The sequence below is a fragment of the Salvelinus namaycush genome, chromosome 24 (genome assembly GCF_016432855.1).
Source record: "Salvelinus namaycush isolate Seneca chromosome 24, SaNama_1.0, whole genome shotgun sequence".
Lineage (NCBI taxonomy): Eukaryota > Metazoa > Chordata > Actinopteri > Salmoniformes > Salmonidae > Salvelinus > Salvelinus namaycush.
Window position 1 is genome coordinate 30,016,306 of NC_052330.1, and position 26,212 is coordinate 30,042,517.

General features: G+C 41.8%; 1 protein-coding gene across 2 annotated transcripts; it reads left to right on the forward strand.

The window, feature by feature from the left end:
* The first annotated feature begins 446 nt into the window (after positions 1-446).
* plb1 (phospholipase B1) lies at positions 447-25,593 on the forward strand. 2 transcript variants are annotated; one of them, XM_038962780.1, is made up of 42 exons: positions 447-633; positions 1,590-1,643; positions 1,962-2,025; positions 2,376-2,410; positions 5,203-5,284; positions 5,370-5,421; positions 5,524-5,601; positions 5,722-5,787; positions 5,878-5,936; positions 6,230-6,305; positions 7,172-7,282; positions 7,420-7,485; positions 7,600-7,671; positions 8,837-8,911; positions 9,038-9,098; positions 9,307-9,365; positions 9,551-9,630; positions 9,787-9,830; positions 11,939-12,047; positions 12,228-12,279; positions 12,915-12,995; positions 13,145-13,210; positions 13,385-13,491; positions 13,759-13,840; positions 13,962-14,066; positions 14,209-14,304; positions 14,883-14,954; positions 15,178-15,255; positions 15,549-15,609; positions 17,771-17,829; positions 17,981-18,048; positions 18,384-18,427; positions 18,991-19,093; positions 19,287-19,338; positions 19,614-19,694; positions 19,806-19,871; positions 19,965-20,059; positions 20,188-20,269; positions 23,709-23,813; positions 23,982-24,077; positions 24,905-24,979; positions 25,215-25,593. In XM_038962780.1, the coding sequence occupies exons 1-42, from the start codon at positions 558-560 to the stop codon at positions 25,479-25,481; spliced, it is 3,312 nt and encodes a 1,103-aa protein (XP_038818708.1). In that variant the 5' UTR covers positions 447-557; the 3' UTR covers positions 25,482-25,593. The 2 variants fall into 2 exon arrangements, with proteins under 2 accessions (XP_038818708.1, XP_038818709.1); XM_038962781.1 differs by having other exon boundaries at positions 2,379-2,410.
* Positions 25,594-26,212: the final 619 nt, after the last annotated feature.

Below are 26,212 nucleotides of genomic sequence, written 5' to 3' on the forward strand. Positions count from 1 at the left end.
GAAATGCAGAATTAATTGAATTGAGCTTCAACTCTTACAAATTCCATCCCTCTGCTGGTGCTGTGTCAGCTCAACTTTTCTAGGTGATACATTATGTCACAAAACACACTTTCTCACAATACCAATAAGCAACTCACCCCACTTATATATTTAGCCTAACCCCCAATATTGGCTCGTCACATGGCATGATATGTTGTTAACAATGATTTTCAGTCAGTTTTATGAAAGGTAGTGCAGTGATTAAATAAATCTCAAACATAAAAGCAACCCCCATCTTTTATCTCCTCTCTCTCGCTCGCTCTCTCTCTCTCTCTCTCTCGTCCGTGCTTTCATTTTCTTCCATCCATTCCCTTGAACGTGAGCCCAACCCCTCCCACTATGCATATACATGATGTGTGGGCTTTACCATGGACAGGTATATCTGTAAATCACATCAAACAGCAAGGTAGAGGAAAGCAAGACGGTAATGGACAATACGCCAAGACAGCGGAGCTGTTAGACAAACAGACAGACAGTCAAACAGAAAGACAGACAGACAGAAGACAACTGGTGGCTATATGAGGACAAACATTGACAGACGAAGGATGCTTCCATTACTGGTTATAGCTTTGCTGGGGTTCCCCACGGCAACAGGTTTCTATATAGCCTATTAAAATGATCTGATTATTTTACATATAAAAGTAACTGGGTAAAGTGAAGAATATCAGTGTATTTTTGTCTTAGGTTTGCAGGAATGATATTGAAGAACATTTGCAAGTAGAGTCAAGTTGTATTCCTGTAGTGATTATTGTCATAAAGTAATATCTTAGGGACCTTGTCAATTAAACCCTCTCTTGTTTCTACTGTATAGCAACATCATAGGGGGCAATGAACTCTTGTTTCTGCTGTATGGCAACATCATAGGGGGCAATGAACTCTCTTGTTTCTACTGTATGACAACATCATAGGGGAGGATTCCTGTTGAATGTGTTCTGTTAAAAACTGTTTCTCTTTTCTAAGAAGATAACACTCATCGAGCAAATTTTTGAAAAACTACAGTGTTAAACTCATATTCGTGAATGCATTGTGGCAGTATTTGTAACATAGAGAGAGAATAAATAGATACTTTATTAATCTCTAAAGCAGGGGTCCCCAATTACATTCAGACGTGTGGCGATTTTTCCTTGAGCCGATGGTCGAGGGGCAAAAACATAGTTATAAATAATTTGTACACTGCAAATTGACCGCTAGAATCCAAAACGGATATAGTATTTGACAAAAACAGAATAATTTCAAACTTTGATTACATTGGGATATGATCACGTCTTTCTATTTAAGTGTGGGAATACTTATTTTAATCACTTTGAGCAGATTTTATGGTGATTTTCCAGTCTTTTATGTCCAACAACAAAAATTATTAAAACATTTTGCTCAGAAAACTTGGGAGACCAAAGAAAGTCGCTCTCGGGCCAAATTCGGTCCCACAGGTGACTTTATTTGGTCGCCCAAGTTTTGAGCAAAATGTTTGAATAATTTTTGAGAGTTCATTCATAATTGTGGAACCCTGCTCTATAGTATGTGACCTGTAATGTCTCCTCTGTTATTCCCAGCCTCTGCAATGCCTTGCACCCACACCTCTCTCTCCGAGTCCCTTCCGTCCTCAGGTGAGTGTTCACTAACAATCAGTCATTAGTGATATACAATGGCTTGACTGCTGAGGATGTAAAGTACATCTTAACTGATCTAAGAACCATATGGTTTGGTCTTGTAGCCGGCATGATCTATCTGGGTTCATTCAGTTCTATGTGTGGACGTCTAGAATATAGAGATCTGTCTGGGTTAATTCAGCTCTATATCTGGACACCTAGAATATAGAGATCTATCTTCAGTCTCTTTAGTCCTTTTTGAGTTGAGTTGGCTGTTCTGAACGATCAACCAATGCGGTCTTTAGCGGTCTCCTAATTTCACTCCTTTCTCTCCAGCTCACAGTGTCAGACCCTCAGATGTGGCTGTGCTCTCGGCCATTGGACTGCCCCACACACAAAGGTAAGCAACACATCAATTTCTCTAACCTTGATAGATAAGGGGACACTACCAGGGCTCCCAAGTTGTGCAGCGGTCTAAGGCACCGCATCTCCGTGCAAGAAGTGTCACTACAGTCCCTGGTTCGAATCCAGGTTCTATCACATCCGGCCGTGATTTGTAGTCCCATAGCGCGGTGTACAATTGGCCCAGTGTCGTCCGGGTTTGGCCGGGGTAGGCTGTCATTGTAAATAAGAATGTGTTCTTAACTGACTTGCCTAGTTAAATAAAGGTTATATAAAACATAAAACCACACTGATTCAATGTGAACACAGAAAGGTTTTCCAGACTTCTGTTTTTCTCTCTCCTTGAAGCAGTGAGCTGTCCAGAGTGTTATTGAGACTTCATGGTAAGCCTGCTATTCTTGGGGGGTTTGAGGGGCTCCTTGATGTATCAAATCAGTTATCTGAACCAGAAGACAACAAACGCAGGCTATTAACACAGACAGACAGGCAGACAGACACAGACACGCACACAAGTACACACACAAAAATAGCTGACAAATTCTAAAGAATCCTACCACGTAGCCAATTTCCTGTGACCTTAAGCACTAAAATGATAGTCTCTGTCAAATAAAATCTCAATAAAACACACTTTGATTGGTTGATAAGATTGGTTGATAAGAGATAAGATTGGTTGATAAGACATGTTGGTCTGCTGACAGATCCTCCTCCTCCCCATGCCAAATTTCCTCCATTTGCAATCTGACCCTCATCATGTGTATATATATATACAGTTGAAGTCAGAAGTTTACATACACCTTTAGCCAAATACATTTAAACTCAGTTTTTCACAATTCCTGACATTTAATCCAAGTAAAAATTCCCTGTCTTAGGTCAGTTAGGATCACCACTTTATTTTAAGAATGTGAAATGTCAGAATAATAGTAGAGAGAAGGATTTATTTCAGCTTTTGTTTCATTCATCACATTCCCAGTGGGTCAGAAGTTTACATACACTCAATTAGTATTTGGTTGCATTGCCTTTAAATTGTTTAACTTGGGTCAAACGTTTAGAGTAGCCTTCCACAAGCTTCCCACAACAAGTTGGGCGAATTTTGGCCCATTCCTCCTGACAGAGCTGGTGTAACGGAGTCTGGTTTGTAGGCCTCCTTGCTCACACACACTTTTTCAGTTCTGCCCACAAATTAGGATTGAGGTCAGGGCTTTGTGATGGCCACTCCAATACCTTGACTTTGTTGTCCTTAAGCCATTTTGCCACAACTTTGGAAGTATGCTTTGAGTCATTGTCCATTTGAAGAACCATTTGCAACCAAGATTTAACTTCCTGACTGATGTCTTGAGATGTTGCTTCAATATATCCACATCATTTTCCATCCTCATGAAGCCATCTATTTTGTGAAGTGCACTAGTCCCTCCTGCAGCAAAGCGCCCACACAACATGATGCTGCCATGATCTTCGGCTTGCAAGCCTCCCCCTTTTTCCTCCAAACATAACGATGGTCATCATGGCCAAACAGTTTTATTTTTGTTTCATCAGACCAGAGGACATTTCCCCCAAAAGTATGATCTTTGTCCCCATGTACAGTTGCAAACCATAGTCTGGCTTTTTTTAATGACGGTTTTGAAGCAGTGGCTTCTTCCTTGGTGAGCGGCCTTTCAAATGATGTCGATATAGGACTCGTTTTACTGTGGATATAGATACTTTTGTACCTGTTTCCTCCAGCATCTTCACAAGGTCCTTTGCTGTTGTTCTGGGATTGATTTGCACTTTTTGCACCAGAGTACGTTCATCTCTAGGAGACAGAATGCGTCTCCTTCCTGAGCGGTATGACGGCTGCGTGGTCCCATGGTGTTTATACTTGCGTACTAATTTTTGTACAGATGAACGTGGTACCTTCAGGCATTTGGAAATTGCTCCCAATAATGAATCAGACTTGTGGAGGTCTACAATTATTTTTCTGAGGTCTTGGAAGGTTTCTTTTGATTTTCCCATGATGTCAAGCAAAGAGGCACTGAGTTTGAAGGTAGGCCTTGAAATACATCCACAGGTACACCTCCAATTGACTCAAATTATGTCAATTAGCCTATCAGAAGCTTCTAAAGCCATGACATAATTTTCTGGAATTTTCCAAGCTGTTTAAAGGCACAGTCAATTTAGTGTATGTAAACTTCTGACCCACTGGAATTGTGATACAGTGAATTAAGTGAAATAAATCTGTCTATAAACAATTGTTGGAAAAATGACTTGTGTCATGCACAAAGTAGATGTCCTAACCGACTTGCCAAAACTATAGTTTGTTAACAAGAAATTTGTGGAGTGGTTGAAAAACGAGTTTTAATGACTCCAACCTAAGTCTATGTAAACTTCCCACTTCAACTGTAAGTTGAACGTTTATTTAATTTCATCCAGATAATCTATGACCAGACATAATTTAGGCCTTTTAACCATTTTTGAAGATAAGATTGTGCTTGAAAAGGATAAAAGCATTGAAAAGAGTGTACATTTGGAGGGAAATTAAATCAGTTTAGTTACCTACTTGAGATAATGGGATTGTCAGGCCTGCTCTTATAAAACTTACTGTAACTATTTAACAGTCTTCCATGTCTAATAGGTTATTGTAGATTACTGCAGTATCAATTAGTATCATTGAGAGTAATTGGTTTTAAAAGAGGTTAATATAAGTTAACCTCCCACTACTGTGTGATATCGTTATTGGTCTGATATCAGGACCAACCCTGATACCACTAACAATAAGCCAAGATAGAATCACCAAATTGCAACTTTGCTGCCAACAATTTCCACAGAAAGCATTTCACACGGAAGAGATAAAGACTATTGTACCTCTCACACAATCGAAAAAGGACATTAATAAAGATGAAAGCGATAGAGCATTATACTGTACTCTCAACTCACATGGTACTTACTGTGTGTTAGTACAAAGAAAGCCCTAGATGCCATACTTGTCTCATCAAACAGATTGCATGTGCATCCATTTATTTTATTGTATAAGGAACCAACTAACTCTACCTTTGTGTCAGAGTTAGTTGATAGTAAAGACCTGTTAGCCATTTCTAATAGTGCTTTTTTCACCCCATACTAATGTGCTAAGTAATGTGCATATGCAATGTTGATTTCACTAATAATCAAGCAACTTCCTCCCCTCTCTCTGTCACTTCAGAGCTGCTGACCATGTTTAACCCTGCAATGACCAGTAGTCTTCCTGGTCAGACAAACCTGTATTCTGAATCATCACAGCACAGGTAAACCACAGCTACACTCAGCTCCCTGTGAGAGCATGAAATAAAGAAAAAATGGCATTTCAGACAATGTTTAATTCATTTGCAGAGCTCTTGTGGAGCAGGCAAAGGAACTGTCTCTCACCCTCAGGAGGAACCAGGTATTCTAGTATCTCTCCTTCTACATAACCCAACACATTGTCCTAACAGCCTCCCTGTACTGGTTTTCATCTCTGACTGTGTCTTGTACTTCTCTCCAATAGGCCGTTGATCTAGACGCAGACTGGAAGCTGGTGATGCTATTCGTCCAGGTGGATGAGCTCTGTTTATGTCATGACCAGGTCATTAGCCAAACACTCACCTCACACGCCTGGATTTAAGTGAAAGTCTGCATTTCATGACACTACAGTGTTTTTAGCTACGTTCCTTTGAGTGAGTGTTGTGTGTTTGTGTCTATACAGCTCAGCGAGACTGTCACAGCTGCTGTCCAGGAGGTGGATCTTGCTCTGCAGGTGCTGCAGTCACAGGTGCGTTTTGGACACTTGTGTGACACTCTTAGCGATGCTACAGCACATGAATTTAGATGATCATTAAGATTGTTCATAATGTATTTGCAGATGAAGCAGACCATTGTCAATGTTGCAGTGTGGGATGGAGAATATGTTCATCAGAACAGGTGATACTCTCCACCAATAGCATATCTTCTTAATCAGTCAGTGCACTCATTCCCTGAGTTTATTATTTTAATTTTATTTGACTGATTGCAGTGCAATAATTATATTGATTATTGTACTGTTATGTTAAGGGTACTAGCACACAAGCATTTCACTGCATATTTTATACCTGCTGTAAACTGTGTACATAACGAATATAATTAGATTAGATTTTCTGGATTTTTAAACGATTCTGTGAATCTATAGTGACTAGCTGGTAGATGTTTGGTTTGATTGCTTATATGTCTATTGACAGGAAGTGTCAATGTATGGAGGAAAGACATGAATGGGAGCTCAGACTGCTGAGGGCCATGCTCACTCAAGTCCTGCAGGTTCAATGTCTTGCATCATCAATGTCTTGCATCATCAATGTCTTGCATCGCCAATGTCTTACATCATCAATGTCTTACATCATCAATGTCTTACATCATCAATGTCTTACATTATTAATGTCTTACATCATCAATGTCTTACATCATCAATGTCTTACATCTATGTTTTACATCATCAATGTCTTACATCCATAACTTACATCAATGTGATCTCCCCTATCTCCCCAACATCTATGTCAGGGTTCCCCAACTGGCGGCCCACGGGCCGAATTTGGCCCCACTGTGTTTTTATTCCCCCACCCCTAAATTGTCGGACAAAAAAAACCTACCAGTTAATTTAATTTTGGAAATCTGTTCCCAAGTATTCCCACGCATAATAGAGAGACACGTGATCGTATACAAATGTAAGCAAGGTTTGAAATTATCATGTTTTTGTCAAATATTATATCTGTTTGTGATTCTTGCAATCAAATTGCAGTCTACAAATGATTTGTAACGATGTTCTGGCCCACCAACCATCCTCTTATAAAAAAATCGGCCCGCGGGTGAATCTAGTTGACGATCCCTGACCTATGTCCTGTTTATATTGTTGTCCCCATATAAATAAGATAAGATTAGATTGCATTTTATTGTCTGATTTCAACCAAACACAATGGTATCATAAAAACTCCTTACAGGACATACTGCAAAATAGAATAAACAACATATGAACAGAAGAGGTTGTATTACAGGGGACTATACAAGTGAAAAATAAAGTTGCACACTCATCTCTCCTTGCTGTGGATTTAGTGGACCAACATTTCAGCTAAATAGGTGTATTGTATATAGTTAATTTTTTACTAACTCTTTTTCATGGTGGTCAGTAGGAGTCCCTTGACGGACACCTGGTGGAGAAGCAGTGGTACAGCAACAAAGATGACTTCACTGTCCTACTGCAGGATGTCCCCTTCATCACAGCAGACCCAGCCTCCTTTATTGTGAGTGACAAGCCATTGAAGCTTCCCCCAATTTTTTATACATTAATGTGACTCTCACTGTGTGATGCAGAGCTGAATTGTTATTGATGTGTGTGTGTGTGTGTGTGTGTGTAACACAAATGTTCATCTATGTACAGAGCGCTGCCCCCAGAGCGGGTGCATTACACACAGACAAACTAGCCGTACAGATGTGGGCCAACTTGGTGAGTCACACCATATACTACCCATGCTGCTAACACACGCATTGTCTCTGCTCTCAGTCCTAGTCGAGACAAACAAAGGAGAATTTACTCTGTTTTTTAAATTCTGTTTTTCAGCTGCAGCCCACCATAGGCCAGCAGAACATGGAGAACAATGATATGATCATCTCGGTGCCATGCCCCAGTGAGGTGAGAGAGCGCGGCAAGCCTCCAACACATACCTGACCTGGGGTTGTTTTTCTTTCAAATACTTTCAGCGTTTAATTGGGCCTGTCGACTGCCAGATGAGCGGGGTTTGCACTTGGGGAAGATGCATTGGTTCCATTGGACCAGACAAGCTCAATGAACTGCAGCTAAAGTATTTGAAAGAAAACAAATACTATTTGAACCCAGTCCTGAAATCTGTCACGTACAGTACATTTGTGGGATTAATAGAATATAATGTACATACAGTATATGAGTGTAAACCTGAGTGTAATAGGAATTTCCAGGTGAACAAAAAGGAGATCAATCATTGGTCAAGTCAATCAAAAATCTATCCCGTTTATTACACGTTGTAACAGGGAGACACATGCAGAGAAAATGTCTAACTGGCCTCTTGGAGACGGGCCTTTTGTATCCAAATCAGATGTTCTATAAACACCAGCCTGAGAGATAGTGACTTTGTCAGCTGCTACAGAATCATAAAGTGTTCATAGAATGCCATCGATACAACACTGAATAATCAGTGTGTTCTTGGTCTTTGTACCTCCAGTCGGGCGTCAACCACTATCATCAGATATGACAATAATTCATAACAAGTCTAGTGACCATCAACCTGCACCTTGAGTTTTACAAATAGATCCCTGGCAAGTATGTGTATTACAGAAATTCTAAATATGCTAAACATTGTGTTGATCACTCTAAATTAAATATGAACTTTATTCATCTTAAATAATCCCATTACAGCGAGCTACTCTAGATGAACATCTCAACACACAATATAGTATGATTAAGCAATAAGACCGAGGGGGTGTGATATTTGGCCAATATAGGCGCAACGTGGAGTGCCTGGACACAGCCCTTAGCCGTGGTATATTGGCCATATACCACAAACCCCCGGGGTGCCTTATTGCTATTATAAACTGTTTACAAACATAATTAGAGCAGTAAAAATACATGTTTTGTCATACCCGTCTGATATACCATGGCTGTCAGCCAATCAGAATTCAGGGCTCGAACCACCCAGTCAATGATATGATTTAACCCTACTGATCCTCATCTTCCACCCTTTATACATTCATCTGTCCTCCTCTCTGTCTCTCTTTATCTCTCTCTGTCTCACGCTTTCTCTCTCCCCCCGTCTCTCCAATAGGACTGGCCTTTCTTGAGAACAGAGCGGAACTCTCCCTCAGATCACACCAATGAGCTCTCTCCTCTTTTCGACCCTGTGAGTTATTGTTGTCAGGCCTGTTGATCACGGCTGATGTACTGTAGGGCCCTGCACATTGTGGTGTCTGTGTACACATTATACATGGTAATGACTCTGGATGTGCTCTGCGTGTCTTGTCATCAGATCATGGGCACTCATATGCCCTGCGAGGACCATAGCCCTTCCAACTCCCCACCCACCTCAGGTAAGATGAATCCTCTCAATATACAGTATACAGCTTTTAGAGTTATTTGTTGAAATAGAGGCAGTGTACCCTGATATTACTGAGTTATGGAACATTCAACTTTTCGAGAAAGGACAGGTAGGTGTCAACAGGTTTCTGATAGGGCTACCTGGATAAAGTTTGCCTTACGCCATTCTCATCACCTGATCCATCTTCTATGCATTCACAGTTCACGCCCTTCGGCCTGGCGATATCAAAGTCGTAGCTGCAGTGGGAGACTCTCTGACAGTAAGTCACCTACTCCTTGTTTACCTTTTTTCTGTAGTAGTACATGATTGAGTTACTTTACATACTGTGAGCTAATCTACATTACCCAGTTGTAGGGCTGTCACTTATCATGTGTGATTTCTATCTGTATTATTAAACTCATGCTATTGCTATAATCTATAACACTCTCTTTGACTGGTCGGCAGGCGGGCAACGGTGTCGGATCGGGATCCAGTGTTAACAACTTACTGGATGTTACGACGCAGTACCGGGGTTTATCATGGAGGTGGGTCCTTATCACCCCTGTAATAAAACAATTGTACAGAGTGGAGTGTCAATGTCAGTTCATCTTTCTGTGCTGTGTGTTACCTGGGAGAGGTGAACACTAATCTATATGGTTGGCATCCCTAACCAGTCTATATTCTGTCTTTGTGTTTCTCAGTGTCGGTGGTGACGAGAACCTCACCACTGTCACCACTCTTCCCAGTGAGTCTCCTTTTCTTTTAACGCTGTCATCTTGTTTTAGTTATCAGGCTGCTCATGTACCCAAATTGTTGCCAAAATGTTACCAAAATGTAGCCAAAATATTGATAAAATGCTGGAATTCACATTTACACATGTACATTAAGTAAGTAAAATACCGTTCTCCTATGTGTATCATTGTCACGTTCCTGACCTGTTTTCCTTGTTTTTGTATGTGTTTAGTTGGTCAGGGTGTGAGTTGGGGTGGGCATTCTATGTTATGTGTTTCTATGTTGGGTTAAATGTGTTGCCTGATATGGTTCTCAATTAGGGGCAGGTGTTTGACGTTTCCTCTGATTGAGAACCATATTAAGGTAGGCTGTTCTCACTGTTTGTTTGTGGGTGATTGTTCCTGTGTCTGTGTCTGTATGCACCACACGGGACTGTTTCGTGTTTTCGTTCGTTTGTGTAGTCTGTACCTGTTCGTGCGTTCTTCGTGTATATGTAAGTTCTCAAGTTCAGGTCTGTCTACGTCGTTTGTTGTTTTGTAATTTTCCAAGTGTTTTTCGTGTCCGTCTTGTCTGTAAATAAATTTCATTATGTCTTCATTCAACGCTGCGTTTTGGTCCGACCCTTACTCTGATGAGGAGGAGGCATTAGACAGCCGTTACAATCATTATCAAATCAAATCACATTTTATTTGTCACATGCGCCAAATACAACATGTGTAGATCTTATAGTGAAATGCTTACTTACAAGCCCTTAACCAAACATGCTTTAAGAAGTTAATAGAAATAGATAAAAAGTGTTAAGTAAATTTAAAAAAATAAAAGTAACAAATAATTAAACAGCAGCATTAAAATAACAAGCGAGGCTATATACAGGGGGAACCGGTACAGAGTCAATGTGCGGGGGCCCGGTTAGTTGAGGTAATTGTGTTAATATGTACTGTACATGTAGGTAAAGTGACTATGCATAGATTATAAACAGAGAGTAGAAGCAGCTTAAAAGAGGGGTCTGGGTAGCCCTTTGATTAACTGTTCAGGAGTCATATGGCTTGGGGGTAGAAGCTGTTAAGAAGCCTTTTGGACCTCGACTTGGCGTTCCGGTACCGCTTGCTGTGTGGTAGCAGAGAGAATAGTCTACGACTAGGGTGGCTGGAGTCTTGGACAATTTTTATGGCCTTCCTCTGACACCCCCTGACATAGAGGTCCTGGATGGCAGGAAGCTTGGCCCCAGTGATGTACTGGGCCGTACACACTATCCTCTGTAGTGCCTTGCGGTCGGAGGCCGAGCAGTTGCTATACCAGGCAGTGATGCAACCAGTCAGGATGCTCTCGATGGTGCAGCTGTTGATGCGGTATGCAAATTGGAGTGGGTCTAGGATAATGGTGTTGATGTGAGCCATGACCAGCCTTTCAAAGCACTTCATGGCTACAGACGTGAGTGCTACGGGTCGGTAGTCATTTAGGCAGGTTACCTTAGGGTTCTTGGGCACAGGGACTATGGTGATCTACTTGAAACATGTTGGTATTACAAACTCAGTCAGGGACAGGTTGAAAATGTCAGTGAAGACACTTGCCAGTTGGTCAGCGCATGCTCGGAGTACACGCCCTGGTAATCCGTTTGGCCCTGCGAATGTGAATGTTGACCTGTTGAAAGATCTTACTTACATCGGCTACGGAGAGCATGATCACACAGTCGTCTGGAACGGCTGGTGCTCTCATGCATGTTTCAGTGTTACTTGCCTCGATTCGAGCATAGAAGTAATTTAGCTCGTCTGGTAGGTTCATGTCACTGGGCAGCTCGTGGCTGTGCTTCCCTTTGTAGTCTGTAACAGTTTGCAAGCCCTGCCACATAGGGACGAGCGTCAGAGCCGGTGTAATACAATTTGATCTTAGTCCTGAATTGACACTTTGCGTGTTTGATGGTTCGTCGGAGGGCATAGCAGGATTTCTTATAAGCTTCCGGGTTAGAGTCCCGCTATTTGAAAGCGGCAGCTCTACCCTTTATCTCAGTGCGGATGTTGCCTGTAATCCATGGCTTCTGGTTATGGTGGTTCAATGTGGGCTACCCAGATCAATGTGTCCAGGTTGGAATGATGTGTCGTTTTCTTTTGTGTTGCTGCTCAGATATCCTGCGTGAGTTTAACCCCTCCCTGACCGGCTTCTCAGTTGGTAAAGGCAAAGAGCACACCCCTCAGGCCTTCCTCAACCAGGCTGTGGCCGGTGGAAAAGCCAAGTAAGTCTCATCACCCATCCATTTGATCATTTTCTATCCAGACATACCTGCCTCACTGACTGACTATATTTTACTGAATTGGTTTTACTGAATATGTACTGAATAGGTTTTATACTGAATAGTTTTTTTTGTTTTTATTTGCTGAATGGTGATGTTGGATTGTCTGTGTTTGTTTTGAAGAGACATACCAGAACAAGTGCGAGCATTGGTTGCCAGGATGAAGAATGACTCGGTTAGAGACTATCCTGAATTATATTTGAATCTTGGTGGAAAAAGTACCCAATTGTCATACTTGAGTAAAAGTATACATACCTTAATAGAAATGTACTCAAGTAAAAGTGAAAGTCATCCAGTAAAATACTACCTGAGTAAAAGTCTAAAAGTATTTGGTTCTAATTATACTTCAAAAGTAAATGTAATTACTAAAATATACTTAAGTATCTAAAGTAAAAGTATAAATACATTTTCTTGTTTTTTAAATTTACGGATAGCCAGGGGTACATTGCAACACTCAAACATGATTTACAAACAATGCATTTGTGTTTCGTGAGTCTGCCAGATCAGAGGTAGTTGGGATGACCACGTGTTCTCTTGATAAGTGTGTGAATTGGACCATTTTCCTGTCCTCCTAAGCATTCAACATTGTAATGAGTAATTTTGGGTGTGTATAGAGTAAAAAGTATATTATTTTCTTTAGGAATGTAGTGAAATAAAAGTTAAATAAATAAATAGTCAAGTAAAGTACAGATACCCCAAAGAACGAATTAAGTAGTACTTTAAAGTATTTGTACTTAACACTACTGTCTACCACACATAGATTGATATAATACACAAGTTCATATTATCTGAACATGTCCTCTTACACAGCTTGTTAATTTCCAAGAAGACTGGAAAGTGATCACTTTGTTCATTGGAGGCAATGACATGTGTGACTACTGCTACAGCTCTGTGAGTACCAATACGATGTGTATACGTTACAATACAATGCGACACCATTCTGTATCATGACCTTCTCTAACAACTCCGTCTGCAGTGATACTGTACTGGATGTGCATGTTCCATTGCTCTGACTGTCACTACCTGTTATTGTCCCACAGCTGTTTTACTCCACTGAGAACTATGTGCGACACATTCGTGAGTCTCTGGATTACCTTCATAAACAGGTAGGAGCTGTAGGCGTGTCACAGTTTTTTCTCTGAATTTGTCCCTTTTCCACCTTCTTACATTTACAGATCAGATAACACAAGCTTTCCTCTGTTTTCAATTACTTTTTTCAATTTTAAAAACTTTCTCTCTCTCTCTCTCTCTCGGTCTCTCTCTCTGTCTCCCCCCCTAAGGTCCCTAGAGTCCTGGTCAATCTGGTGGAGCCACTCTACATCCCCGTCCTGAGACAGATGCACACAGACTTAAATGCAGATCTCAAGTGCCCTACCTGGCTTGTCAAGTAAGTGTCCGTCCCTGCAGGTGGAGAATCTAACTAGAGCATTTGCTGGAAGGAGTTTTCACCATTGTAAAATCCATGATGGGGAATGTGCAAGTGCACACTTTGGATCTAGATGCAGCCTATCTATAATCCTCCTCATCAAGCCACCACTTTCATATGTTTGACATATGCAGGGAAATGTGCCAATGGATCTCTGAAATGAAGATCAATAACACCTGATCTCTGAAATGAAGATCAATAACACCTGATCTTGTGTCTCTCCTTCAGTATTCTGTGTCCCTGTGTCATCTCGCCAAAGGAGGGTTCTGAAGCACTTCGTCAACTCAATGGTCTGAACAGAGATTATCAGGTATGGCAAAGACTAATTCTGCAGTGCATGTGGGACCACACTATTATACTTGACTCTATGGTAAATACTATGGTGCGTGATGATTAATTACCAATAACAAAAACAAACTAACCTCTTTCAGCGTGGACTGCATGAGCTTGTGGAGTCAGGACGATACGACACCCATAACAACTTCACGGTGGTCCTGCAGCCTTTCCTACGAGACATCATCGTTCCCCAGACAGAGGTTAGGCACACTGCATTGTCACTCCTCTTGACTGTGAATCAACAATAGATTAACTGATCAATCTGTGTGATTCCAATGCCCTTTCATAGTTCCACACACATTCACACACACACTCAAACTGTCCACTCTGTCTCACCCACAGGACGGACGTCCAGACCGTACTTACTTCAGTCCTGACTGCTTCCATCTCAGTCAGAAGACCCATACTCTGATAGCCCGCGCTCTCTGGAATAACATGGTGAGACTCAATAACACTGTCACAATATATCCATCGATAGATTATATAGAGCCTGACATGTCATAAATACATGTGACATGTCATATACAGTGGGGAGAACAAGTATTTGATACACTGCCGATTTTGCAGGTTTTCCTACTTACAAAGCATGTAGAGGTCTGTAATTTTTATCATAGGTACACTTCAACTGTCAGAGACAGAATCTAAAACAAAAATCCAGAAAATCACATTGTATGATTTTTAAGTAATTAATTTGCATTTTATTGCATGACATAAGTATTTGATACATCAGAAAAGCAGAACTTAATATTTGGTACAGAAACCTTTGTTTGCAATTACAGAGATCATACGTTTCCTGTAGTTCTTGACACTGTCACAATATATGAAGTCGCCTCTTCACTGTTGACATTGAGACTGGTGTTTTGCAGGTACTATGCAGGTACTATTTAATGAAGCTGTCAGTTGAGGACTTGTGAGGCGTCTGTTTCTCAAACTAAACACTCTAATGTCCTTGTGCGCTTGCTCAGTTGTGCACCAGGGCCTCCCAATCATCCTTCTTGCTCTTGGTTTTCCCTTAGCTGGAGCCTCTGGGCAAGAAGACTGTCAAACTGTACTTTGATGATGGTATCCCTGTGAAATGCCCCTCTAAGGTACAGTCTTATGGCTCCACATGTTTACAATTGTAGCAACTACAGAAGTACTGTGTCGTCTTCACATCACTTCATGCCATTAACTTAACTGACTATATTTTGGTCACTCTTATGAGATTTTACAAAGAAGAGTGCGATAAGAACATATGCCAGTTAATGAATATAAAGTGTTGATAGTACTATATGTTTAGCTTATTCAAATGTATCTCTGTCTTCCCCCAAGACCTCACCATTCGTGCGGACCTATGTCAACAGCAATTACACCTATGAGGAACCCTCCCCAACACCTCCACCAATCACGGTAGGCCACCCACCCAGGTTCAAATCTTTGTGACTTCTAGTAAAACATGTGTTGATAAGGTGGACCAGGCTAATACTTTCAAGTGATAATGGATAATGACAGCAGTTATTAAAGAACTGTGTTCATCATTAATTTAGGTATGGTGGCATTGAACTGTGTTCATCATTAATTTAGGTATGGTTGCATTTATGAAGGAAATGTGTTAAAATACTGTCTCACTTTGATCTGTCTGTCTGTCTGTCTCCCTGTCTGTCTGCCTGTCGGTTTGCCTGTCTGTCTGTCGTCTCTCCCAGAACTGGGGAAGTGACTTCTCTTGTGTGGCCCTGGCTCCATCCACCTCTGTGCCTACATCAGGTGAGAGTGAGTGTGTTAAGAGATGACAAGGTTTCATAAGAGGAAGTGCATAGCTAAGGGAAGGTCAATGACCTGGTTGCATGACATCTGTCCAACCCCCTTACCAGACCAATCAAATCAAATTGTATTGGTCACATACACATGATTATTGCGGGTTTAGCGAAATGCTTGTGTTTCTAGCTCCGACAGTGCAGTAATACAGTTGAAGTCGGAAGTTTACATACACTTAGGTTGGAGTCATTAAAACTCGTTTTTCAACCACTCCACAAATTTCTTGTTAACAAACTATAGTTTTGGCAAGTCGGTTAGGACATCTACTTTGTGCATGACACAAGTCATTTTGCCAATAATTGTTTACAGATTATTTCACTTTGCGAAAAGTGCAAATCAATCCCAGAACAACAGCAAAGGACCTTGTGAAGATGCTGGAGGAAACAGGTACAAAATTATCTATATCCACAGTAAAACGAGTCCTATATTGACATAACCTGAAAGGCCGCTCAGCAAGGAAGAAGCCACTGCTCCAAAACCGCCATAAAAAAGCCTGACTATGGTTTGCAACTGCACATGGGGACAAAGATCATACTTTTTGGAGAAATGTCCTCTGGTCTGATGAAACAAAAATAGAACTGTTTGGCCGTAATGACCATCGTTATGTTTGAAGGAAAAAGGGGGAAGCTTGCAAGCTGAAGAACACCATCCCAACCATGAAGCACTGGGGTGGCAGCATCAAGTTGTGAAGGTGCTTTGCTGCAGGAGGGACTAGTGCACTTCACAAAATAGATGGCTTCATGAGGATGGAAAATTATGTGGATATATTGAAGCAACATCTCAAGACATCAGTCAGGAAGTTAAAGCTTGGTTGCAAACGGGTCTTCCAAATGGACAATGACCCCAAGCATACTTCCAAAGTTGTGGCAAAATGGCTTAAGGACAACAAAGTCAAGGCATTGGAGTGGCCATCACAAAGCCCTGACCTCAATCCTGTAGAAAATTTGTGGGCAGAACTGAAAAAGCGTGTGCGAGCAAGGAGGCCTACCAACCTGACAGTTACACCAGCTCTGTCAGGAGGAATGGGCCAAAATTCACTCAACTTATTGTGGGAAGCTTGTGGAAGGCTACTCTAAACGTTTGACCCAAGTTAAATAATTTAAAGGCAATGCACCAAATACAAATTGAGTGTATGTAAACTTCTGACCCACTGGAAATGTGATGAAAGAAATAAAAGCTGAAATAAATAATTTTCTCTACTATTATTCTGACATTTTACATTCTTAAAATAAAGTGGTGATCCTAACTGACCTAAAACAGGGAATTTTTATTGGGATTAAATGTCAGGAATTGTGGAAAAACTGAGTTTAAATGTATTTGGCTAAGGTGTATGTAAACTTCAGACTTCAACTGTATGTAACAAGTAATATCTAACAATTTCACAACATATACCCAATACACACAAAGTAAAGGAATGTTATCAAGAATATATAAATATATAGATGAGCAATGTCATAGCGGCATAGACTAAGATACATTAGAATAGTATAGAATACAGTATATCCATATGAGATGAGAAGTGCAAGATATTTAAACATAATTAAAGTGACTAGTGTTCTGTTTATTAGTGGCCAGTGATTTCAAGTCTATGTATAAGACAGCAGCCTCTATACATAAACACTACATGTCTGAGATAGGTGTCCAATCACACTATATGTCTGAGATAGGTGTCCATTCACACTACATGTCTGAGATAGGTGTCCAATCACACTACATGCCTGAGATAGGTGTCCAATCACACTACATGCCTGAGATAGGTGTCCAATCACACTATATGTCTGAGATAGGTGTCCAATCACACTACATGCCTGAGATAGGTGTCCAATCACACTACATGCCTGAGATAGGTGTCCAATCACACTACATGCCTGAGATAGGTGTCCAATCACACTATATGTCTGAGATAGGTGTCCAATCACACTATATGTCTGAGATAGGTGTCCAATCACACTATATGTCTGAGATAGGTGTCCAATCACACTACATGTCTGAGATAGGTGTCAAAACCCAACAAATTATAGCAGTGTATGATAACTATGTTGTAACATTATGGACTATGGGAAGTGGAGTGTATTTGTGTTTATTGATCAATCTGTGCCTCTGTCCCCAGTTCATAAGCTGCGACCAGGAGACATCAAGGTGGTGGCAGCACTGGGAGACTCAAACACTGTAAGTGTGTGTATGCATGTGCCTGCATCCGTGCATGTGTGCGTGTAGAACAAAACTTGCCTGTCAGACTTTTATATTATCCTTTGTGCTGAGAGGACATATTCTTTACATGGTGGGTTGTTCATGTGCCTTTGTTGTCATTTGTTTGCAGGCAGCAGTTGGAGCCAAGGCAAAGAACGTGTTGCAGCTCAACACGCAGTATAAAGGAGTGTCATGGAGGTACAGTGTATTCCGAAAGTATCCAGACCCCTTGACTTTTTCCAAATGTTGTTATTAAATTGTTTTTTCCCCCTCATAAATCTACACACATAAATCCCCATAATGACAAAGCAAAAACAGGGTTTTAGACATAAAACCTTATTTACATAAATATTCAGACCCTTTGCTATGAGACTCAAAATACTGTACATACATTCTGTAATAAATCATGCACCAACATAGTCCAAATGCATAGCATACATGTTATGGACCACTTGCAGAGCACATTGATACTGCCAGATTGTTTGAACACTGGTCAACAGGGAAATGGACTAAATGTGTGTGTATTTCTGCAGCATCGGAGGAGACCAGGCCTTGAACACTGTCACCACACTACCAAGTGAGTCACTGTTTTCTCTTGTCTCTCTCATCCTATTGGCTCATCTTATCTGTCCATTAAAATTATCCAAATGAGCCATAACTTCACATATGACTATTTCTGTAACATTGTTGGAGAAAGGCTGCAATGAATACATAGGAGGTTGGTGGCACCTTAATTGGGGAGAATGGGCTCATGTTAATGATTGGAGCGGAATTAGTGGAATGGTATCAAATACATGGTTTCGAGGTGTTTGATGCCATTCCATTTGCTCCGTTCTGGACTTTATTAAGAGCTGTTCTCCCCTCAGCAACCTCCTGTGAATGAATACCCAGTGCAAATGATTTTGTGACAGTAGATTTTCAGCATTTACAGATACATCCACAAGATGGCAGTCTCAGCATATGATCTCATGACATTCCTCTGGACTGCAGCCACCTTGCATAGAGGAAACATGGTTTATCCAGCTGGCAGCGCTCTCTCTGTAATAAAGCTAAAATGGACCATTTGATAATGAAATGTCTGCTTATTTTCCATCTCTACTTTTTTTTCTCTCTCTCTCTCTCTCTCTCTCTCTCTCTCAGACATCCTGAAGAAATTCAACCCTTCTCTCTATGGCTTCTCCAAGGGTCAGGGCTTCCTGCAGAATAGTGGCTTCAACATGGCGGTGCCTGGAGCCAAGGCCTTGTGAGTAGAGAGATAAGTTTAGACCTCTCTGTGCCCTCATCCACTCACTGTCCTCTTTTTCCAGTAACACTATTTCCAATCCTCTTTTTTAAGTATCATCACCTCCCCATCAGTTTCTCCTGTCCTGTCTTCTCATTTGAACAAAGGCATAATAAACACTATGTTTTAACAAACATTTCTTTGTCTCTTCTAGTGAGATCCCAGCCCAAGTCCAAGCTCTCATCAAGGCCATGAAAGATGACGAGGTGAGACTGGTCTATGTCCCATTGGCAACTATTCCCTACATAGTGCACTACTTTTGACCAGAGCTCTATGGGCCCTGGTCAAAAGTAGTGCACTACATAGGGGACAGGGTGCCGTTTGGGATGCACACCTCTTCCATGACTCTATCACTGTGTTGAATAGTTATACTGGACTCAGTTTCTAAGAATAATGACATATTGTTGTATTATGAGGGTATGATCATCTATAGCTACAGTATGTCTCTCTTGTCATTGTCTCCCTCTTTACACGCACACAGAAGGTGCATTTTGAACATGATTGGAAGCTAGTGACCTTATTCGTTGGTGCCAGAGATCTTTGTGATTATTGCATGGACCAGGTATGTATTCTTATCTTAAAGTCAAACATACCGTGGACAATTATTATAATTTTAATAGTGGTAGTGTCCAAAAATAGTGTTAAAGTGTTTTTTATGCTCTACTTTACACAGAACAACCTTACACCCAAGAACTACAGTGAGAATCTGATGTTGAGCTTGGACATGCTGTACAAAGAGGTTAGTGATGGAAGGCTTGCTTTTCAGAATCATTTTCAGAATTTTAAGATCTTAAGCCAAATATCATGCCATCTCCCTCCATCTCTCTCTAAGGTACCGAGGTTAATGGTCAATGTTGTCGAGGTTCTGGAGATGGATCCATTGAGGAGAGTGACTAAGGACGCTCTGGTCTGCACCCTCATGCAGAGGTTTGTATGAAAACTCCACATTTCCCTACGAAGACGATAGCTACACCCACTGCATCATATGCCTGTAGAATGTGTATATTCACAGCGTTAGTGAATGTTTTCCATTCGAGTGTCTTTGTTATGCACAGAAATGCTTGCCCCTGCTTTTTCAACCCTGAAGAGAACTCTCCTGGGCTTACAGAGGTCAATCGGATCAACCAGGAATACCAGGTAAGTGCAGAACAGGGTCTGAACACAATCGGATCAACCAGGAATACCAGGTAAGTGCAGAACAGGGTGGTGGCACCTTAATTGGGGAGGACGGGCTCATTAAATATATATATATATATATCACCTTTATTTAACCAGGTAGGCTAGTTGAGAACAAGATCTCATTTACCACTGCGACCTGGCCAAGATAAAGCAAAGCAGTTTGACACATACAACAACACAGAGTTACACATGGAATAAACAGTCAATAATACAGTAGAAAAAGTCTATATACAGTGTGTGCAAATGAGGCAGGATAAGGGAGGTAAGGCAATAAATAGGCCATGGTGGCGAAGTAATTACAATATAGCAATTAAACACTGTAATTGGAGATGTGCAGAAGATGTATGTGCAAGTAGAGATACTGGGGTGCAAAGGAGCAAGATAAATAAATAAATACAGTATGGGGATGAGGTAGTTGGATGGGCTATTTACAGATGGGCTATGTACAGGTGCAGTGATCTGTGAGATGTTCTGACAGCTGGTGCTTAACGCTAGTGAGGGAGATATGAATCTCCAGCTTCAGTGATTTTTGCAGTTCGTTCCAGTCATTGGCAGCAGAGAACTGGAAGGAAAGGCGGCCAAAGGAGGTGTTGGCTTTGGGGACGACCAGTGAGATATACCTGCTGGAGCGCGTGCTACGCGTGGGTGCTGCTATGGTGACCAGTGAGCTGCGATAAGGCGGGGCTTTACCTAGCAGAGACTTGTAGAGGACCTGCAGCCAGTGGGTTTGGCGGCGAGTATGAAGCGAGGGCCAGCCAACGAGAGCGTACAGGTCACAGTGGTGGGTAGTATATGGGGCTTTGGTGATAAAACGGATGGCACTGTGATAGACTCTATCCAATTTGTTGAGTAGAGTGTTAGAGGCTATTTTGTAAATGACATCGCCAAAGTCGAGGATCGGTAAGATAGTCAGTTTTACGAGGGTATGTTTGGCAGCATGAGTGAAGGATGCTTTGTTGCGAAATAGGAAGCCGATTCTAGATTTCATTTTGGATTGGAGATGCTTAACGTGAGTCTGGAAGGATAGTTTACAGTCTAACCAGACACCTAGGTATTTGTAGTTGTCCACATATTCTAAGTCAGAACCGTCCAGAGTAGTGATGCTGGACGGGCGGGCAGGTGCGGGCAGCGATCGGTTGAATAGCATGCGTTTAGTTTTACTTGCATTTAAGAGCAGTTGGAGGCCACGGAAGGAGAGTTGCATGGCATTGAAGCTCGCCTGGAGGTTAGTTAACACAGTGTCCAAAGAAGGGCCAGAGGTATACAGAATGGTGTCATCTGCGTAGAGGTGGATCAGAGAATCACCAGCAGCAAGAGCGACATCATTGATGTATACAGAGAAGAGAGTCGGCCCGAGAATTGAACCCTGTGGCACCCCCATAGAGACTGCCAGAGATCCAGAGATCCCCCCTCCGATTTGACACACTGAACTCTATCAGAGAAGTAGTTGGTGAACCAGGCGAGGCAATCATTTGAGAAACCAAGGCTGTTGAGTCTGCCGATAAGAATGTGGTGATTGACAGAGTCGAAAGCCTTGGCCAGGTCGATGAATACGGCTACACAGTAAGGTCTCTTATTGATGGCGGTTATGATATTGTTTAGGACCTTGGGCGTGGCTGAGGTGCACCCATGACCAGCTCGGAAACCAGATTGCATAGCGGAGAAGGTACGGTGGGATTCGAAATGGTCGGTGATCTGTTTGTTAACTTGGCTTTCGAAGACCTTAGAAAGGCAAGGTAGGATAGATATAGGTCTATAGCAGTGTGGGTCTAGAGTGTGTCCCCCTTTGAAGAGGGGATGACCGCGGCAGCTTTCCAATCTTTGGGAATCTCAGACGATACGAAAGAGAGGTTGAACAGGCTAGTAGTAGGCGTTGCAACAATTTTGGCAGATCATTTTAGAAAGAGAGGGTCCAGATTGTCTAATCCAGCTGATTTGTAGGGGTCCAGATTTTGCAGCTCTTTCAGAACATCAGCTATCTGGATTTGGGTGAAGGAGAAATGGGGGAGGCTTGGGCGAGTTGCTGTGGGGGGTGCAGGGCATTTGACCAGGATAGGGGTAGCCAGGTGGAAAGCATGGCCAGCAGTAGAAAAATGTTTATTGAAATTCTCAATTATAGTGGATTTATCGGTGGTGACAGTGTTTCCTAGCCTCAGTGCAGTGGGCAGCTGGGAGGATGTGCTCTTATTCTCCATGGACTTTACAGTGTCCCAGAACGTTTTGGAGTTTGTGCTACAGGATGCAAATTTCTGCTTGAAAAAGCTAGCCTTAGCTTTCCTAACTGCCTGTGTATATTGGTTCCTAACTTCCCTGAAAAGTTGCATATCACGGGGGCTATTCGATGCTAATGCAGAACGCCACAGGATGTTTTTGTGCTGGTCAAGGGCAGTCAGGTCTGGAGAGAATAAAGGGCTATATCTGTCCCTGGTTTAAAAAAAATTGAATGAGGCATGCTATTTTAAGATGGTGAGGAAGATACTTTTAAAGAATAACCAGGCATCCTCTACTGACGGGATGAGGTCAATATCCTTCCAGGATACCCGGGCCAGGTCGATTAGAAAGGCCTGCTGTTTTAGGGAGCGTTTGACAGTGATGAGGGGTGGTCGTTTGACCGTAGACCCATTACGGATGCAGGCAATGAGGCAGTGATCGCTGAGATCTTGGTTGAAAACAGCAGAGGTGTATTTGGAGGGCAAGTTGGTTAGGATGATATCTATGAGGGTGCCCGTGTTTACGGGTTTGGGGTTGTACCTGGTGGGTTCATTGATCATTTGTGTGAGATTGAGGGCATCAAGCTTAGATTGTAGGATGGCTGGGGTGTTAAGCATGTCCCAGTTTAGGTCACCTAGCAGCACAAGCTCTGAAGATAGATGGGGGCAATCAATTCACTATATGGTGTCCAGGGCACAGCTGGGAGCAGAGGGTGGTCTATAGCAAGCGGCAACGGTGAGAGACTTGTTTCTGGAAAGGTGGATTTTTAAAAGTAGAAGCTCAAATTGTTTGGGTACAGACCTGGATAGTAAGACAGAACTGGTAATGGCTGGAGTGGAATGGTATTAAATACATCAAACACATGGTTTCCATGTGTTTGATGCCATTCCATTTACTCCGTTCCAGCACTTATTATGAGCCATCCTCCCCTCAGCAGCTTCAACTGGGTCTGAACTACCATTCTGAACAACTGGGATTTTAACTCTATAAGGAATTGTCATGTGTTACTGGTATGGAAGGTCTTGGCCAATGTTCCAATGTGTGGAGTAAAGTGTGTTACTCACAGATACATGAGTTCTACAGGTAAATATACAGGCATTCAATGTGATCAGATCAATCCAACATAACTCTACAATACTTAACATTCTCTCTTTGTTCTCTCTACTTTCTCTGTGCTTCTGTCCAGATGGAGACTGAGCGACTGGTCTCTGGGGGGCACTATGATGGGCGAGAGGACTTCACTGTCGTCGTACAACCCTACTTCCGAAACGCCTTTGTCCCTTTCATTGGGGTGAGTGTGGTTTAACTGCATGCAAGCACAGACACACACAGACACAGACACACACACACACACACACACACACACACACACACACACACACACACACACACACACACACACACACACACACACACACACACACACACACACATTGACACTGTTCTCTTGTCTCCACAGGATGGGAAGCCTGACTTGAGTTTCTTCTCGGTGGACTGTTTCCACATCAGTGAGCGAGCACACGCTGAGATGGCCATCGCTCTCTGGAACAACATGGTGAGGACAGTCACTTAGAGAGTAGTCCAGTCCCAGATCTGTTTGTGGTGGAATGCAAAATATCAGGTATGGAACTAATCACATTTTGTGTAATTATACAACATGAAATTCAACACTTGTTGCATTACCAACTCCTATGGTCGTTGTCAAGACAGCACCCACAGATCTGGGACCAGGCTGCATAGAGTGCACTCTGAGACATAACTCACAACACATGCGCTATGGCCATAGTATTTCATGTTTATGTAGGTTACAACACCTGAGCTATGGCCATAGTATTTCATGTTTATGTAGGTTACAACACATGAGCTATGGCCATAGTATTTCATGTTTATGTAGGTTACAACACATGAGCTATGGCCATAGTATTTCATGGTTATGTAGGTTACAACACATGAGCGATGGCCATAGTATTTCATGTTTATGTAGGTTACAACACATGAGCTATGGCCATAGTATTTCATGTTTATGTAGGTTACAACACCTGAGCTATGGCCATAGTATTTCATGTTTATGTAGGTTACAACACATGAGCTATGGCCATAGTATTTCATGTTTATGTAGGTTACAACACATGAGCTATGGCCATAGTATTTCATGTTTATGTAGGTTACAACACATGAGCTATGGCCATAGTATTTCATGTTTATGTAGGTTACAACACCTGAGCTATGGCCATAGTATTTCATGTTTATGTAGGTTACAACACATGAGCTATGGCCATAGTATTTCATGTTTATGTAGGTTACAACACATGAGCTATGGCCATAGTATTTCATGTTTATGTAGGTTTGTGGCCTGACAGCGGTAATGTTTTGTTTTTACAGTTGGAGCCGGTGGGCAGGAAGCAAGTCTACAACAACTTCACATACGACCGCACCAAAATCAACTGTCCTTTTGAGGTATGTTAACATGAACACAACCTTTATTATGGAAAACTTTGGTCAGGTGTTTGCTGAAATGACAATCAGTAAGTCAGTCGTTGCATTGGCTGACTCGACAGTGCGTGTGGGTTGTTGAGTGTGTTGGTTGAGCAGCAGTCATATCACCTACTGAAAGCTACTTCTTACAATGTAGCAGAACAAGATCTATTCTCATGTTAGTTTCCCTTAATCTGACATTTGCTCTCTTCTTTAGGATCAACCCTTCATCTTCACTAAGGTCAATAGCCTCCCAAGCCCACCTGTAACCCCCACCTCACCTGTCCCAAACCCTGGCACCACCACCCAAAGCCCTGTGGCCCAGTGTGACTCGTCCATGCCTGTGTGGGTGCCCGTGGTGCTTGGTATCACCGGGTTACTGATCGGCTGGGGAGTCACCTGGCTATTTATGTCCTGCAGAGAACGGCAGAGTAAGAGGAAAATGGTAGAGGGATTGATTGAGATGAAAGGAACTGGTTTCTAATGATATTCTGAGAGGGAGTTTGGAGATGGTCACAAAGGCTTGAATACACATGCACAAACGCACACACACATGCATACACACACACACACACACACACACACACACACACACACACACACACACACACACACACACACACACACACACACACACACACACACACACACACACACACACACACTCGTGTGTATAGCATTGCATCAAACAAAAATATTTTATATAAAGTATGTAATAGATTTGCTAATTGTTTTGTAAATACACACTGGTTATGGCATATTTTCTTCCTATGAATAAGGTGTGATTTGTACACCTTGCATTTCCTAAGAATGTACCATATTCCTTTGTATTTAAACAATAAACATTGTTGATGAACATTCCATTCAGCAACCGATAAATCAATACTTTCTTGTAGAGATTCTATTCCATAAGTCTGAGTCTGAAAATACAGCAAAAAATCATTTACGTGACATGGACAATAGCTTAGTATTAAACAAAACCAATACATTTTCAGTAACTATGTCATCGGGTATTTCAATTGCATCAGGTGAACCCCTACAAATTACCAGGATGAATAGGTCAACGTAAACCAAGCGCATTGCAATAGAAATGGGAACAAACCATTGTCATGGAGGGGGCAAGGGTGGTTATTTCATTGAGGGGACACAAGTAGTCTCACCCGTTCTTATTATACCTCAGTGGTCTCACCATTTTAATATTTGACAGAGCCACAT